Genomic DNA, 17,559 nt, shown 5'->3' with positions numbered 1-17,559 from the left:
AGAGCAGGGCAGTCTTAGATCCTCCCTTCTCTTGCTCTCTGGGTCATTGGGCATCAGTTCTAGTCCCTGGAGAGGGAGGAATCAACTCAATCCAAGGTCAGGCTTTCTCCTGCTCAGAACTGTCCACTGATGGAGCTGGTGAGTGGAGAGGTAGTGAGCTCCCCATCAAAGGAGGTATTCAATTTCTCAAATGATTGGAGCCTCACCTGTTCTCAGGTGTGGGCAGCTATAGAATCCTCTGTATGGGCCTTCATTGTTCCTTTCCAGCACTTGGGTTCTCCATCTTTTTTTAAAGTATTGCTGACAATCAGATCCTCCTCTGCTTCCCAGAGGCAGCCCCCACTGGGCCTGGGTGCCCCACTTGTGTGCATGTCAGCCTACAAGGTCAAGTGTGAGACCCAGGATGCTGATCTCCAGACTATCCTCACTGTGGCCCCTGGGACCTTGAGGGAGGGGCTGATAGTCGCTACCACCCACACCCCTACACTCCCCCCCCCAGGTACCTCAGAGTCCTGGCAATGTCCCCCTTCTTTCCCTCCCTGCTTGCGGCTGCCCTTGCAGGGTGCCTCCTCCAGCCTGGTGGTCAAGTTTGCTGACACGGACAAGGAGCGGACACTGAGGCGCATGCAGCAGATGGTGGGCCAGCTGGGCATCCTGACTCCATCCCTCACCCTGCCCTTCAGCCCCTACAGTGCCTACGCCCAGGCTGTGAGTGACCGGCGGACACACTCCTGTCTCCGGCGGGGCTCCTGACACTGCTGTCTTGAGGGCCCAGCTCAGTGTCTCTCTCTCTTTCTCTATCTAGTCTCTGTCGAGTGCCTCTGCCTCTTTGTCTATCTTTATGTTTCTCTTGCCCAGTCTCTGACTCATGGCCTTATTCTGGCTATGGCTAAGTCCCCAGATCCAGTCCACTTCCTGATCTCAACCCCAGCTTAGCCCCCCACCATGAACTATGCTCTGAGCCCAAGCTGAACCCCAGCTGACAGGACCCCAGGCTCAGCCACCAAATCCAGCCTGAGCCACAACCCTGGGCGAATATCAAATCAAGACCCAGTCTTGGGTTGACCCCCCAGATCCTGGCTGTTCCCCAAATCTAGATAAGCCCCAATTCTAGCTAAACCTCCAGGCTGACTCCAAACTGAGACCCAGCCCTGAGTGAGTTCAACATTGGCTGGGCTTGGGACTTCCCTGGCAGTCCTGCCGTTAAGACTCCATGCCTCCAATGCAGGGTGGGCAGGTTCGATCCCACATGCCATATGCATAGCACAACCCAAACAAACAGAACACATAAAAAAACATTGGCTGAGCCCTGGTCCCAGACTAAATTCTGATCATAGACTGAGCTCCAGTTCCTGGCTGAGCTCTGATTCCTAAATGATCCTTGAATATAGTCTGATCCCTGATCCTATGCTAAGCCTTGATCCCGGGCTGAGCCCCAGTTCCTAACTGATCCCTAACCTGACCTGAGCCAAGATACCTGGCCTGACCCCCTGCCCCCGTTTCTGGAGGACTGGCCCCCAAACCCCATGAGCCATGATCTAAGGCCAGGTGCCACTTGGACTGTGTACCTGACTCCCTCTCCACCCCCAGCTCATGCAGCAGCAGACAACGGTCCTGTCCACATCAGGCAGCTACCTGAGCCCCGGCGTGGCCTTCTCACCCTGCCACATCCAGCAGATTGGCGCTGTCAGCCTTAACGGGCTGCCTGCCACGCCCATCGCCCCTGCCTCTGGTGAGAGTCTGCCAGGGGCCCACAGATGGGGGGCAGAGCCGGGGCTATGACTCAGCCTTAGCTGGGGCTAAGGCTCCCCATGATGCTCTTCCACTCCCCAGGACTGCATTCGCCCCCGCTGCTCGGCACTGCCACCGTGCCCGGCCTCGTGGCCCCCATCACCAATGGCTTCGCAGGTGTCGTGCCCTTCCCTGGTGGGCACCCTGCCCTAGAAACCGTATATGCCAATGGCCTTGTGCCCTACCCAGGTAACTCGGGTGGTCCCCTGGGGCTGAGGAGAGTGGCAATGGGCAGGGAGGGTGTCCCTGGGACAAGCATGAATCCCTTTGCCTTGGTGTCCAGGGAACAAAACTACAGGAAGCAGGGAATCTTAGGTTAATAGATACTAGCTATGGGTGCAGAGGGGCTTCCCTGGTAGTTCAGCTGGTAAAGAATCCACCTGCAATGCAGGAGACCCCAGTTTGATTCCTGAGTCAGGAAGATCCCCTGGAGAAGGGATAGACTACCCACTCCAGTATTCATGGGCTTCCCTGGTGGCTCAGACAGTAAAGAATCCACCTGCAATGCAGGAGACCTGGATTCAATCCCTGGGTTGGGAAGATCCCCTGGAGGAGGGCATGGCAATCCACTCCAGTATTCTTGCCTGGAGAATCCCCATGGACAAAGGAGCCTAGAGAGCTACAATCCATGGGGTTGCACAGAGTCAGACACGACTGAGCGACTAAGCATACACACACACATGGGCACAGAGAAGAGGGTTAAACATAGGAAGTTTGCAGTCAGACCTTCCTGGCTTCAAATTCTAATTCAGTGGCCCTTATGGGTAGCTTCTTTACATCTCTGAGCCTCAGTTTGCTCATCTGGAAAATGGGACAGATAGTATCATTCATCTCATGATGTTAGTCTGTAAGATGTTAACCTATCTCCTGGTACCAAGAAGGGTGCCATCAATCTTCACTATTAATCGTTACCATTTGGAATCAGTGCCCATATTCATTCATTCATTCATCCAGGACTGACCATGCACTGATTTGTTGCACTGGACTCTGCCCTACTGAAGCAGAGGTCTCACCTTTCTCTACCCTAGCTATACCCTGATTTCAAGGTAAACGTCTTCCCACACCTGGCTTAGGTGAAGTTTGTCATCTGGGTTTCCACCGCTGAGAATCTGTTTATTTTTATTTTGCAATAATTGGCGCTCACAGGGAGTTTCAAACATAGTACAGAGAGGCCCTGGTTACCCCTCACCCAGTGTCTCCGGATGCTAACATCTTACATAACAACAGTATGTTGTCAAAACTAGGAAACTGGCATCAGTACAGTATAATGAACTGAACAGGTGTTGGAGACCCTGTTCAGACTTCACTATTTACAGGCACTTGTGTGTGTGTGTGGTTCGTTCATTTTATGTCATTTCATCACAGGTATAGTTTTGTGTAACCACCACCACAATCAACATACAGCACCATTCCATTACCATGAAGTAATTCATTCATGTGACCCTTTTACTGGCTTATCTCTCTGCCCTCACTACCCCATCTTCTAACAACCTCTCTCCATTCAAGGAGATTTTTAGTTGCCTCAACAAGCCCTCTCCTCCCCATGTGTCCTCCACTAGGGACTGTCGGAAGGTCACAGTCACATAAGGGATCCATAGGCTGTCTGATGATCAACGTGAGGGGAGGGAAAAGGGGGAAGAGATGTGAATGGGTGGTGATCAAGAGCAGAGACCTGGAGCCCTAGAGAATCCAGAGAAAAAAGGGGGAGGAGCAAGGGGGTCTGGACGGGGACGAAGAGTTGGGAGTTAAATCTCTCTGGAGTCTGAGAAAACTAGATTTGAGTTGAGTGGCCCTGTGCCAGCTGCTGTTTTCCCACCTGTAAGAGGTTCCCTGAGCTTCAGTTTTCCTCACCTGTGGAATGAGGGTCATACCTGTAAAATGTTTGTGCAGAAATGAAGCCGGGGTGGATGCTGTGGGGTGGATGGAAGACTTCTGCTGCCCCCCGCCCCACTGAGCCCCTCCGTCTGCCCCGCAGCTCAGAGTCCGACGGTAGCCGAGACCCTCCATCCTGCCTTCTCTGGAGTCCAGCAGTACACAGGTAGGGAGGCAGTGCGGCGCCCCCCCCAACGCGGGGCACCCCCACCCCCCGGCCCTCAGTTTCCGACCTGGGCTAGCCACTCCACGCCCCTAGCCGCACTTAGATCTGGTTCCACCCCTCAGGGCCGCCCTCTCATTCTACCTTCCCTCTTCTGTCTAGCCATACCACCTACTTTGTGGCTTGGCCCCCGCCTCACCCTCCGACTTTTGGCCCTGCCCCTCATAACCTGCCTTTGGTCCCGCTTGTCTTGTCCTGCTCAGACCCGCTCTCCAATGTGACCACGCCCCCTCATTCTTCCCAAGACCGAGCATTGGCTCCGCCCTCAGCCATGGCCACACCCCTAAAATATGGCCCTGCCCCATTAAACACTTCCCTCCCTCATACATCTCTCCCATGTCACCACGCCCCTCTGCCTTCCCCAAACCTGCCTTCCCACTCTCACCACAACCACGCCCTCTCTGCTCTTTCCAGTGGCCTTGGCCCCGCCCTCAGACTGTCTCTCCCATGTGACCACGTCCCCTCCTTTCTAAAATCTGGCCTTGGCTCTGCCCTCAGCCATGGCCCCACCCTTTCCCTTCTGCTCTTCTCTGTTGTCTTAGTACTTCCCCTCAGAACAACTCTCCCCTGTGACCACGCCCCTCCACCGTCCCAAGACCCATCTGGGCCCCACCCTAGGCTGTGACCCCGCCCCTCAGTCTTAGCCCCGCCCCACGTGCCCACCGGCCTCACGCCCGCTCCGCCCTGTGTCTCGCTCCTGGTCTCTGCAGCCATGTACCCCACCGCGGCCATCACGCCCATCGCGCACAGCGTCCCCCAGCCGCCGCCCCTCCTGCAGCAGCAGCAGCGAGAAGGTGAGGGGGCCGCGACCTCCCCTGGGCGTCAGCCCCGCCCTGTGACCGCCCCCCTCCACCTCCAGGACCTCCTGCCCAAGCTGGCCTGGCCTCGGGGAACCGTTCGGCCTGAGGTCCGGAGAGACGTGTGTTCAGTTCCCGGCATCACCTGGGTGTTTGGGAGGCAACTGAGCCTCCGTCTTCTCCTCCGGAAAGTGGGAACCGGGCTAGTCCCGACCCCATAGGGATAGCAGTGACCCTGTCCCCACCAGGAGCTCTCTCCAGAATGGAATGACTTTTTTTGAGTTTGAGGTCAGGGGGTGGGGTGATGAGGTATCTCTGGTGAGATGAAGCTTCCTCAGTAAAGTCAAGTGGGAGAGGAGTTAGATTCTGGAGTCGGACCGCGGGGATTCAAATCCACCTAGTGCTGACTTGAGGCATCGTCAGGAAGGCACCTCCCTGCCGCTTGCCTTGTCACACAGCAGCCGCACAGCGACCACCCGTGCCACGGGGCCTTGCTGGGCAGTGAGCCCCACGGCTCCTGACACATAGTAGGCACTCAGCCTGGGAGGCTTTTCCCCACCTTAATCCATCTAGTGGGGGTGGGGATGGGGGGTTGCTGGAGCCAGGCAACCAGCCGGAAAAGTCTCCCGACACCCCCAGGACTTGGGAAGTTTATGGATGGCCTGGCCTGTAGACTGAGTTCTGTGAGGTTCTGTTCAATTCCTTGCCCAGCAGGGTGCTGTGGGTAAAAGCTGGTTCCGATGCCGTCGGTGCTGCTGTAACAGGACAGGATATCTGCTTTCTGGAAAGTCACCCGAGTTGCAGAGCCTTACAATACCAACTACAAGGCTCATGGGGGAAGTTGGGTCCGGGTACACCACTCAAAATGTTGGCTGTGGGAGTTCTCTGGCTGCCCAGTGGTTAAGACTCCGTGCATCCCCTACAGGGGCACAAGTTCAATCCCTGGTTGAGAAACTTAAGATACCTCATGCAGTCCTCGTGTGGCCAAAATTTTTTTTTTTAGAAGTTGGCTGTGACATGGCAAAAAAAAAAAAAAGATAAGACCCTAATAAAAATGGTAGCACAGTTTTATGCATGTTAGGTGATTAAGAAATTCATGAATAGTATAATAAATTGGGCATTAGAAGTTTGCACAGGGAAGTGGTGTCAGATGGGTTGTAGCATGTGAGTTACCATGAAGTAATGGAAAGCTTCGTCTGAAATCAGACAGAGAGTCAGAACCTCAGACGGGGACAGGTCCTCCTCCTAATACACTTGGAGAACTGAGAAAGCTGATGAATGTTGAAGCTGCGTTTGCATATGTGTGTGCATTTTGCTTTCTTATGAGGTTCAGTTCAGCTAGGTGTGGTTTTCTGCCTTCACCTAGTATTTCTTGGAGTTGAGGTAGCACACAAGCAAACACAAACTTCATGTTTGCTCACAATTGTTCTGTAACATATCAGTTGTGTGGAAACACACCACTTTAAAAACAAGCACGTTAGGGAATTCCCTAGAGGTCCACTGATTAGGACTCGGCGCTTACACTGCCGTGACCCCGAGTTCAATCCCTGGGCGAGGAACTAAATTCAGGCAAACCTTGCGACATGGCCAGACAAATAATCAAACAACAACAGCAAACAAGCACATTAGCAGAACTGTGGTCCTCATCAGGAAGGTAAGGGTGGATGTGAATGTGTAATCTTGAATTTTGTATTTTCTGGGGTGGGAAATGTTCATTGCGAGTGTTGGGATTTCTTGGTGGTTTGAGGGTTACCTTTGTTTGGGGGGACCTGGGAGAAGATCATCTGTAGGTTAGAGATTAGCAGCAAGTTTGAGGACTAAACTGGGTAATCAGTGTTTTAAAATGGTATTATTATTTATAATTCTTATATAAGCCATGCACTGGGGATTCTTTGGGAAGGAATGATTCTGACGGTTAGCTGAGCTTTAAAAAATTATTTCTGGTTGGTATAGCACATCATTTAAACATGACCAGTGGTTTCAGGATATCTGAGATTCGGGAATGGAGAATAATCTTTTATTTCCCTATGTTTTATTTTTGCATCAGTTTTGAAATTATCCAAGCTTTTAAAATTAGCCAAGGTTTGGAGGGTTATCCAAGGTTTTGAAAATTATCTGGATGTTTGGGGTTTGGGACCAGGGAGTTACTCATCTTATTCTAATCTGTGATCATTAGACTTTCAAAAATGAACCTTTCCATTTAAACCAGTTTTAGTTTTATGGAGTGATAGCAAAGATAGTACAGAGTTTCTGTTATACCCTACGACCAGTTCATCTGATTTCTGTCAGTGACCAGGAGTTTGAGGTTTAAGAGTTTTCTGGGGGGTGTTGAAGTTGTCTGGGAGTTTTGGATTATCTGCAGTTTGGGATGAAAGGCTTTATTTCAGTTTGGGGGGCTAGGGATCATCTAAAGTTTGTCAGTTCTCTGGGGCCTGAGGATCAGCAGAGGTTTGGAGCGTCTGAATGTGGGATTTTATAGACAAGGGCTCAGGGCACCCTGCCTCCCCTCCCCGCTGTTTCCATGCCCCTTCTTTCTGGGTGTTAGGGTGCACCCCTCCCCCAATAGCTGGAGACACCAGCTGTGGGCTCCGGACCCGTGCCCCTCCCCCGGGGGTCGGCCTCCTCTCCTTGGGGGCTTTATGTCTTTCTCTCCCCCCACCTGCAGGTCCCGAAGGCTGTAACCTGTTTATCTACCACCTCCCCCAGGAGTTTGGAGACACGGAGCTGACGCAGATGTTCCTGCCTTTCGGCAATATCATCTCCTCCAAGGTGTTTATGGATCGGGCCACCAACCAGAGCAAATGTTTTGGTGAGTCCTTGCTGTGGGCACCCCTTCCTGCTTGATGCTCCCCAAACCGCAGGCCCCTCGCCCTGGAGGGGGGGGGATGTGGTCAGCCATGAGACAGGTCTGGTCTGAGAGAACCACATTTGGGGGCTTCCCTGAAGGTCCAGTGGTTAGGACTCTAAGCTTTCACTGCTGAGGGCCTGGGTTTAATCCCTGGTTGAGGAAGGAAGATCCCACAAGCTCTGCAGCAGGGTCAAGGGAAAAAACAAAGAATCACATTTATGATCAGAACAAGTACTTATTAAGTACCTACTGTGTACCCAGCACTTAGCATGAGTCATTTCTAAGATTCCCTTGTTCATTCATTCATTCATTCAGCAAATAGACATATAGGGGCTTCCCTGGTGGTTCAGTGGTTAAGAGTTCGAGGTTTCACTGTGTGTGGGGAGCGGGGCACAGGTTTGATCCCTGGTGGGGGAACTAGGATCCCACGTGCCACAAGGTGTTGCCAATAAATAAATAAATAACACAAGCCCTATATAAGATTAAATAAAAAAAAACCCAAATAGACATACAGTGCACCTACTGTGTGCTGGTGCCCAGCACAGTTCCTGGCACAGATTGGTGAAGGAAGCCAACAAAAATCACTGCCCTCTGAGAGCTCACGGCCCTGCTACCCTGTCTATAGAACTTTCTCTGAGGAGTTCTATATCCCCACTGTCTGAGCCATCCACCCCATATGACTGCTGAGCATTTGAAGTGTGGCTAGTGTGGCCAAAGCACTGAATTTTTTATTTTACTTAATTTTAATGAATTTCAATTTCAATAACAATTTATGGCCAGTGGCTACCAACTGAATTGGAAAGCACAGGTCCAGGGGGAGGAGGTGGAAATAAACAAGCAAGAATACTGGAGTGGGGTGCCATTCTCTTCTCCAGGGGATCTTCTCGACCCAGGGATGGAACCTGAGTCTTCTGCATTGCAGGCAGATTGTTTACTGTCTGAGCCACCAGGAAAGCCCAGGATATAGGCCAGGGAGTTATAAATGGTATAGAGAAAAACAAAACTGGTAAGAAGATACAGACTGATAGGAGGAGGCAGTGCTTCAACTGAGGCCTGAATGATGAGGAGCCAATCATAGGAGTGTCTAGAGGAAGAGTGTTCTAGGCAGAGAGAATCATATGTTCAAAGGCCCTGGGGCAGGACAGGGCCTGCTGCATTGGAGGAACAGTGAGGAGGCCCGAGTGTCTGAAGCAAAGTGAGCCAGGAGGAGAGAGGAAGGAGAGAAAGGCAGGGAGGGGAAGGGCAGGTCGTGAAGGGCCTTGTGGGACATGGGGAGGACTTCCTTGTTCCCAGACACAGAGGATGTTAAGGCTCAGAGATGTGTAACTTGCCCAAAGTCACAGGCAAGAACCTAAATTAGATACAATCTGTTTGACTTCAAAATCTGGACTCTGAACCCCACCCTGTCCTCTGGGAATGGCTGATTCTTGACTGTTTATTAAGCTCCTGCTGTTTAGTCACTAAGTTGTGTCCAATTCTTTGCTGCCCCATGGGCTGTATACCGCCAGGCTCCTCTGTCCATGGGTTTCCCAGGCAAGAATACTGAAGTGGGTTACCATTCCCTTTTCCAGGGGATCTTCCAGACCCAGGGATCAAACCCAGGTTTCCCACATTGGCAGGCAGATTCTTCACCACTGAGCCACCTGGGAAGCCCTGCTATATATACTCATTATCCAACCATAAAAGGGAAGAATTGTCTCCATTTACATGGGGAGGAAGGAGAGGAACAGAATGGTCAAACAACATGCTTGAGGTCACACAGCAAGTTAGGAACAACACCCCCCACCAACCCAGTACCCAGCCCCCTTGCTCCCACATCCTGCTTCTCAGTTCAGTTCAGTCACTCAGTCATGTCAGACTCTTTGCAACCCCATGGACTGCAGCACACCAGGTTTCCCTGTCCATCACCAACTCCCAGAGCTTGCTCAAACTTATGTCCATCAAGTTGGTGATGCCATCCAACCATCTCATCCTCTGTCGTCCCCTTCTCCTCCTGCCTTCAATCTTTCCCAGCATCAGGGTCTTTTCCAATGAGTCATTTCACATCAGGTGGCCAAAGTATTGGAGTTTCAGCTTCAGCATCAGTCCTTCCAATGAATATTCAGGACTGATTTCCTTTTGGATTGACTGGTTTGATCTTCTTGCAGTCCAAGGGACTCTCAAGAGTCTTCTCCAACACCACAGTTCAAAAGCATCAATTCTTCAGCACTCAGCTTTCTTTATAGTCCAACTCTCACATCCATATATGACTATTGGAAAAACCATAGCTTTTGACTAGACGGACCTTTGATGGCAAAGTAATGTCTCTGCTTCTTAATATGTTGTCTAGGTTGGTCATAGCTTTTCTTCCAAGGAACAAGCGTCTTTTAATTTCATGGCTGCAGTCACCATCTGCAGTGATTTTGGAGCCCCCCAAAATAAAGTCTGTCACTGTTTCCATTGTTTCCCCATCTATTTTCCATGAAGTGATGGGACTAGCTGCCATGATCTTAGTTTTCTGAATGTTGAGTTTTAGGCCAACTTTTTCACTCTCCTCTTTCACTTTCATCAAGAGGCTCTTTAGTTCTTCTTCGCTTTCTGCCAAAAGGATGGTGTCATCTGCATATCTGAAATTATTGATATTTCTCCCAGCAGTCTTGATTCCAGCTTGTGCTTTATCCAGCCCAGCATTTTGCCTCATGTACTCTGCATATAAGTTAAATAAGCAGGGTGACAATATACAACCTTGACATACTCCTTTCCTGATTTAGAACCAGTATATTGTTTCATGTTCAGTTCCAACTGTTGCTTCTTGAGCTGCATACAGATTTCTGAGGAGGCAGGTAAGGTGGTCTGGTATTCCCATTTCTTTAAGAATTTTCCACAGTTTGTTGTAATCCACACAGTCAAAGGCTTTGGCATAGTCAATAAAGCAGAAATAGATGTTTTTTTGGAACTTTCTTGCTTTCTCTATGATCCAACAGATGTTGGCAATTTGATCTGTGGTTCCTCTGCCCTTTCTAAATCCAGCTGGAAGATCTGGAAGTTCATGGTTCACATACTGTTGAAGGCTGGCTTGAAGAATTTTGAGCATTACTTTGTCAGTGTGTGAGATGAGTGCAATTGTGTGGTAGTTTGAACATCCTTTGGCATTGCCTTTCTTTGGGATTGGAATGAAAACTAACTTTTCCAGTCCTGTGGCCACTGCTGAGTTTTCCAAATTTGTTGGCATATTGAGTGCAGCACTTTCACAGCATCATCTTTTAGAATTTGAAAGAGCTCAACTGGAATTCCATTAACTCCACTAGCTTTGTTCGTAGTGATGCTTCCTGAGGCCCACTTGACTTTGCATTCCAGGATGTCTGGCTCTAGGTGGGTGATCACACCATCGTGGTTATCTGGGTCATGAAGATCTTTTTTGTACAGTTCTTCTGTGTATTCTTGCCACCTCTTCTTAATATCTTCTGCTACTATTAGGCTCATACATTTCTGTCCTTTATTTTCTTCATCTTTGCATGAAGTGTTCCCTTGGTATCTCTAATTTTCTTGAAGAAATCTCTAGTCTTTCACATTCTATTGTTTTCCTCTATTTCTTTGCATTGACTAAGGAAGGCTTTCTTATCTCTCCTTGCTATTCTTTGGAACTCTGCATTCAAATGGGTATATCTTTCCTTTTCTCCTTTGCCTTTAGCTTCTCTTCTTTTCTCAACTATTTGTAAGGTCTCCTCAGACCATTTTGCCTTTTTGCATTTCTTTTTCTTGGGGATGGTCTTGATCACTGCATCCTGTACCAGTGTCATGAACCTCTGTCCATAGTTCTTCAGGCACTCTGTCTATCAGATCTAATCCCTTGAATCTATTTGTCACTTCCACTGTATATTCCTAAGGGATTTGATTTAGGTAATACCTGAATGGTCTAGTGGTTTTCCCTACTTTCTTCAATTTAAGTCTGAATTTGGCAATAAGGAGTTCATTATCTGAGCCACAGTCAGCTCCTGGTGGTGTTTTTGCTGACTTTATAGAGCTTCTCCATCTTTGGCTGCAGAGAATGTAACCAGTCTGGTTTTCGTATTGACCATCTGGTGATGTCCATGTGTAGAGTCTTCTCTTGTGTTGTTGGAAGAGGGTGTTTGCTATGACCAGTGCATTCTCTTGTCAAAACTCTTAGCCTTTGCCCTGCTTCATTTTGTACTCCAAGGCCAAATTTGCCTTGCCACATATCTCTTTATTTCCTACTTTTGCATTCCAGTCCCCTTTGATGAAAAGGACATCTTTTTTGGGTGTTAGTTCTATAAGGTCTTGTAGGTCTTCATAGAACCATTCAACTTCAGCTGCTTCAGCTTTACTGGTTGGGGCATAGACTTGGATTACTGTGATATTGAATGATTTGCCTTGGAAATGAACAGAGATTATTCTGTCGTTTTTGAGATTTGCATCCATGTACTGCATTTCAGACACTTTTGTTGACTGTAGGGCTACCCCATTTCTTCTAAGGGATTCTTGCCCACAGTAGTAGATGTAATGGTCATCTGAGTTAAATCCACCCATTCCAGTCCATTTTAGTTCGCTGATTCCTAAAATGTCAATGTTCACTCTTGCCATCTCCTGTTTGACCACTTCTAGTTTACCTTAAGTCATGGACCTAACATTCCAGGTTCCTATGCAGTATTGTTCTTTACAGCATTGAACTTTACTTCCATCACCAGTCACATCCACAACTGGATGTTGTTTTTGCTTCTGGAAGCATCCTTCTTCTAGGAAGAAGAAAGAAATTTCTGGAAGAAAACCTCCATAACATTCAGCAGTCAGGGGGTCACATGCCTTCTCTGAGCCTCAGTTTCCTCGTCTGTGTAATGGGAGGTGTGAGTGATATGAAGACACCCCCCTACCCCATTTCCAGATTCCCCTATGGCTCCCCGTGGGCCTCAGCCAGACCCCTCCGCCCTGATCCCACCATCTCTCTGCTTGACCTTTCTGCCTCTCCCACAGATCTCAGGTACCCTGCCCCTAAATGCTCACACATGTGGTTCCCCTCCCTCTGGGGTGGCCCCCAGCCCCTGTAGCCTCTGCAGAGCCCCCCAGGAAGTCTATGAGAACCAACAGGTAAGGGGTAGGAGTAGGGCCAGATGGAGGGAATTATGTGGTGGAAGCTTAAGGTGTGTGTGTCAGGAAGTGGTGTGCTGGAGTGTTTCTGATGGTCCAGGTTGGGGGATATCTGGGGCTGGAATGACTGATGGTGGCAAAGAGAGAGACAGACACAAAAAGAGAAAAGAGAGGGAGGGAGAGACGTAAAGAAGAAACACAAAGACACACACACAAGGAGAGAAGAGAGACAAGGACAGATAGACACGGAGACAGACAGGAAGAGTCAGATGGACAGACAAGACCCCAAGATGGATGGAACACTTAGAGGAGGCAAAAGGTAGGGATCCAGAGCCTAGAAGGAGGTGGGCCTGGGGTGGGGGGGGAAGACTGTGGCATTCCCTGGACCCCCAGAAGCCCCACCTGTCCCCCTCTCCCCCCATCAGTTGGGAAGCCTCATCAGAGGAGAGCCCAGGTAAGGAGTGAGTGTCCCATCTCCAGAGGCATGCAAGCCCCCAGGGTTGTCAGAACCAGATCAGGTCTGCTGTGCACATTCTGGGAAGCCCCCCTACCTCCCTGGGTCGTCTGCTCCTGCGAGCGCACACCCCCGCCCCCAGGACCCCACAAGCCGGGCAGCCAGGGCTGCAGCACTGGAGCGAGCCGAGGACGCCCGCGTTGCCCACCATCGTGGGTCCACCCCGGTCTCCGCAGGCTTCGTGAGCTTTGACAACCCAGCCAGCGCGCAGACTGCCATCCAGGCCATGAATGGCTTTCAGATCGGCATGAAGAGGCTCAAAGTGCAGCTGAAGCGGCCCAAAGACCCGGGACACCCCTACTGACCGGGCCCACAGCCACTCAGAGGCTGCGGGCTTGGCCCAGGTGAGCCGCTAGGCGGCCCCGCCCCTGCCCCGCCCCCACCCCGTCTTGTCCGCACCCTCTCCTCATTCTCCAAATCCTCCCCAGGCTGGGGGGATGCTGCAAGAGGCTTCAGGGAGCCCCCAGGTTTGGTTGACGGGGACAGAGCTGGACAAAGACACCCCCCCCCAAGTCCTCTCAACCCCCTACCCCCACCCTATGGTCAGGGCTGGAACCGGAGCAGTAAGATGGGGGTGGGAAGGGCAGTTAGGGAATCTTTCCTGGAGAATGCTTTGAAGGATGAATAGTTCACCTGAGAGGTGGGCATGGTCTGGGTTGAGGCAGGCCATGGGGAGGGGCTTTTGTTCTGTCCTAAAAATCAGTTCTCCCTGCTAAGCCTCTTTGGGAGCCCTTCCTTTGGCATAATTCACACCCAGTGGGTTGATAAGAGAGTGGAATGTTTGCCCCACCCAGGGGCATGCCAGGGGTGAGGGTGGGGGGGAAATCCCCAGAACAAACGAACAAATCCCCTAATGTCTGCACCATCAGAGTGAACGACCCTGTCAACTCATCACTTCTTTGGAGGCATGAACCATGAGCCTCCAGGGCCAGTGGGGAAACATAACTGTGCTCCAGCCTCCACAAGCCTCATCTGTGAAATGGGCTCATGCACGTAGCCTCCCCCAGAGGCTGCAGGGTGGATTCACACGGGGCACTTGGTGTTTTTCCAGCTGGGCCCAGGACCCGCCACCTGGAAAGCTCTTGATAACTTATTTCGATTTTTCTCCACTAAATCCACCGTTGCCGCGGTCATCACAGAGGCTCCCCACCTTGGGTCTGGTGTGAAGTATGTGTTCAGTGAGGGTCTGCTTCCAGACCCTCTGCCAGGGCAGCACCCACAGATTCGAGGGTGTTCAGCACCCACAGATTCAAGGGTTGTGGGTCTTTGGGGGCATGCTCGGAGACCCGCCACCGGAAGCCAACATCTGTGATCCGCGCGCTTTGAACACTCTGACAGCAAGTCTTTACTAAGCACCTACTGTGCACCAGGCACTGTCTCCAGCGCCACGAGTGAACAGAAATGGGGGCGGGGTGCTGCTTCGTGGAGCGACAGGGAGCCGGGGAGAGGAGACGGAAAGAAATATTTGTGCCTGGTGGCCAGACGAGGACACGGGGCTTAGCGACCCCTCCAAGCCGTGTGTGTCAACCTCCAAACCCCCAAATGGACTCTTTCTGCAAAGATAGGGGTCCTTGGGGTCCCAGATCCCAGTCTGGCCAGGGCAGGGGAGTGGGTGGGAGGTGATGTGTCGGCCTTACGTGCCCACCCTCCCCCTCTCTTCACGCGGCGCCCTAACGCCCCTCCCTTCTCCGCCAGGTGAGGGGCCTTCCCACCCCAGGAGGGTTTCCCGCTTCCAACTGATCCAGGACTTTTCCGTAAATTACAACAGAGTTTGGACACCAGCCCCCTCCCCTCCTCTCCCTTCTCCCCTGCTCCCCTCCCCAAAATGTGAAACGCTGCCCAAGGCCCCATGGAGTGGGGAAGGGGCTTCATGGTCTTCGGGGGACTCCTGAGGTGGGGGCCAAGGATTCATTCCCCCCTCCACGGAGATTTCCTCGCTTCCACCCCTCTTCCCACACACACAACCTTCATGGTTTCCCCAAACGAAATCGCAACTTTTCCTATATATATATATGCATATATATATAGAGCTATAGACAGTATATATATTTTTTGAGTATAGATCATGGGACCAAACTTTTCCGACTTCTTTCCATCCAAGAGAAGGTGACCCTGGGCCAGTCACCCAGCAGGGATGCTCAGAAGGGCTGAGGCTGGTGGGGCAACCCAGTGTCCCCCCACCTCCCGCTGTCATGTCAGACCAGGGGGCCGGTCAAGCACTGGGAATCAGCCAACGAACGCTATATACCTCCAGGACTTTTGACCCCCCCGCCACCGATAATTCTCGTGGGCTTGAGGGCTCAGCCGGCTTCAGTGTCCCTGGTCCTAGCTGCAGCTTCCTGAGCCCCCTCCCCCGTGTCCCAGGGCCCTGCCTTCTCCGGATGTAGGCACAAAAGAGACCCCTTGGCCTCCCCCTCCCCCTCCCCCCACCCCCAGTCATAGCCTTACTCATGTGGCCAATAGCCCTTAGCTTTCCGTCGGGGGCAGACAGGGCCGGGGGAAGCCCCCCCAGCCCTTGAGCCCCCTCCCAAGGGCAGGCAGCCACCCTCCCTGCCTTTGGATCACCAGCCTGGAATTCACAATGTCATGACCAAGATCGCCACGTGCACCGGAGGAGCCCAGTGTGCGCTGGCCCAGCACCCCTTCACCGGAGATACCTCTACAAAGATTTTTTTTTTTTTTTTTGGTCTTTCTGAGCAGGTACAAAGAAGAAAAGAAATGGGGGGAAAAGCAAATGACAATGGATTTTTTTTGTTTCCTAGTTGGGGCGGGGAGGGATATCCCGTGGGGCGCCTCTGTATAGCTACTCAAACCGTGAAAACCCCCCTTGAAGCACAGAGTCAAGTTCTTTTTTTTTTTTTTTTATTGGACATCCGGTGGGGCCTCACGCCAGAGGAGGCACCAGAGAACTTCATAAGCTCAAGAGAAAAAAAAATTTTTGAAAAGGAAAAAAAAAAAGCATTCCCTTTTGTTTCTACCAAAATGTGTTGACAGACCCAGAAAAAAACAAAAAAGCAAAAAAAAAAAAAAAAAAAAAAGGAAGAAAAAAAAAAACATAGCAAAAAAAAAAAAGAAGAAGAAAAAAAAAAACCTCTTCTGACAAACCTGTTTCGATATTCCAGAGTTTGATAATTGTTCCGAGACCCTCTCTAGTGCGCCTGTGTTCTGTGAGTCTGCGTGTGTGTGCTCAGGGGTCACGGGGCCCCCGCCAGGCCTGCTTGGGACTGCGTGCCGGCTGCGGTGGTGTGTGTCCTTTGGTCCATGTTTACTGGCTGTAAATACCATTTTTATACTCCACATCAAAGACCGACGTGATTTGTACGATGTACTTTATTTCTGCTACGAGTAATTTCATGAAGTTTCAACTTGCAAAACTGACTTTTGGAGACAAACCGCCACACACACACACACACACACACACACACACACACACACACAAAGAGGAGAAAAAGACTTGGAGGGAACTTTGAGTTGACTTGCTTTGAATCTCGAGGTCCTTGTCACTGTGGCGTGTTTCAGGTGAGAAGCTGCAGTCATCACCTTCATGTCCAAAACGCCTCTCTTTGGTCTGGAGAAACTGAAAGTTTATTTAATAAAAGTTTTACTTGCTAAAGGACTGGGCCCACCCTCATTTGCCCTCCTCTCGTCGGTAAAGACCACGTGCTTCCGGTCAAGCAGGGTGCCTGGGTTAGAGATGAATCCGGATTTAGAGTGAGGGGTGTGTGGGAAGAAGGGTTTGATGTTCCCACGGCTGAATTCTGACAGAATCATCCAGACACTGAAGAAGTGGAGCGTTCTTTCTCAGGAAGAGCAGGTGGCCTAAGTTTGTTGATTCACACATTCATTCATTCAACAGATGTCTACTGTTTATTGAATACCAACTGAGTGACTGTGGCTTCCTTGGTGGCTTAATGGTAAAGAATCCACCTGTGAATGCAGGGGATGAGGGTTCAATCCCTGGATAGGGAAGATCCCCTGTAGAAGGGAGTGGCAACCACTCCAGTTTTCTTGCCTGGGAAATACCCTGGTCAGAGGAGCCTGGCGAGCTACAGTCCATGGGGTTGCAAAGGGGTCGACACCACTCAGCGACTAGAATAGCAACAACTGAATGATTGACCCCATGCTGGCCATCAGGGACATAGCAGTGACCAGATGGTTCTGGGCTCTGGCCTCGAGGAGGCAGCCAGGGGTGGGGTGGGGGAGACACCGTACAATACATATTTTTGTAATTGGGGTAAAATTCACCATTTTCAAGTGTACAATTCAGTGTCATTAAGTACATTCACAATGTTGTGCAACCATCACATCTCTCTAGTCTCAGACGATGGAGTTCATCACCCCAAAAAGAAGCCCTGTCCCCATGAACATTCACTGCCCAGCCCCTAACAACCAGGAACCCACTCTCTGTGGATTTGCCTGTTCTGGACGTTTC

General features: G+C 50.8%; 1 protein-coding gene across 6 annotated transcripts in view; it reads left to right on the top strand.

The window, feature by feature from the left end:
• The window catches only part of CELF5 (CUGBP Elav-like family member 5), a 52,041-nt gene extending 35,298 nt beyond the window's left edge, over nucleotides 1-16,743 (top strand). For 4 of the 6 annotated variants that reach the window (XM_070465001.1, XM_070464999.1, XM_070465004.1 and 1 more), the window contains 7 exons: nucleotides 562-708; nucleotides 1,591-1,732; nucleotides 1,834-1,980; nucleotides 3,767-3,829; nucleotides 4,597-4,680; nucleotides 7,349-7,492; nucleotides 13,304-16,743. In XM_070465001.1, the coding sequence (XP_070321102.1) occupies nucleotides 562-708; nucleotides 1,591-1,732; nucleotides 1,834-1,980; nucleotides 3,767-3,829; nucleotides 4,597-4,680; nucleotides 7,349-7,492; nucleotides 13,304-13,431 (855 nt within the window). In that variant the 3' untranslated portion in view covers nucleotides 13,432-16,743. The remainder of the gene's footprint in view (nucleotides 1-561; nucleotides 709-1,590; nucleotides 1,733-1,833; nucleotides 1,981-3,766; nucleotides 3,830-4,596; nucleotides 4,681-7,348; nucleotides 7,493-13,303) is intronic. The other 2 variants (XM_070465000.1, XM_070465002.1) reach the window with 2 other exon arrangements.
• Nucleotides 16,744-17,559: the final 816 nt, after the last annotated feature.

The sequence above is a fragment of the Odocoileus virginianus genome, chromosome 3, assembly GCF_023699985.2.
Source record: "Odocoileus virginianus isolate 20LAN1187 ecotype Illinois chromosome 3, Ovbor_1.2, whole genome shotgun sequence".
Lineage (NCBI taxonomy): Eukaryota > Metazoa > Chordata > Mammalia > Artiodactyla > Cervidae > Odocoileus > Odocoileus virginianus.
The sequence above is the reverse complement of the archived record's forward strand: the minus strand, read 5'-3'. Positions and strand labels throughout refer to the sequence as shown.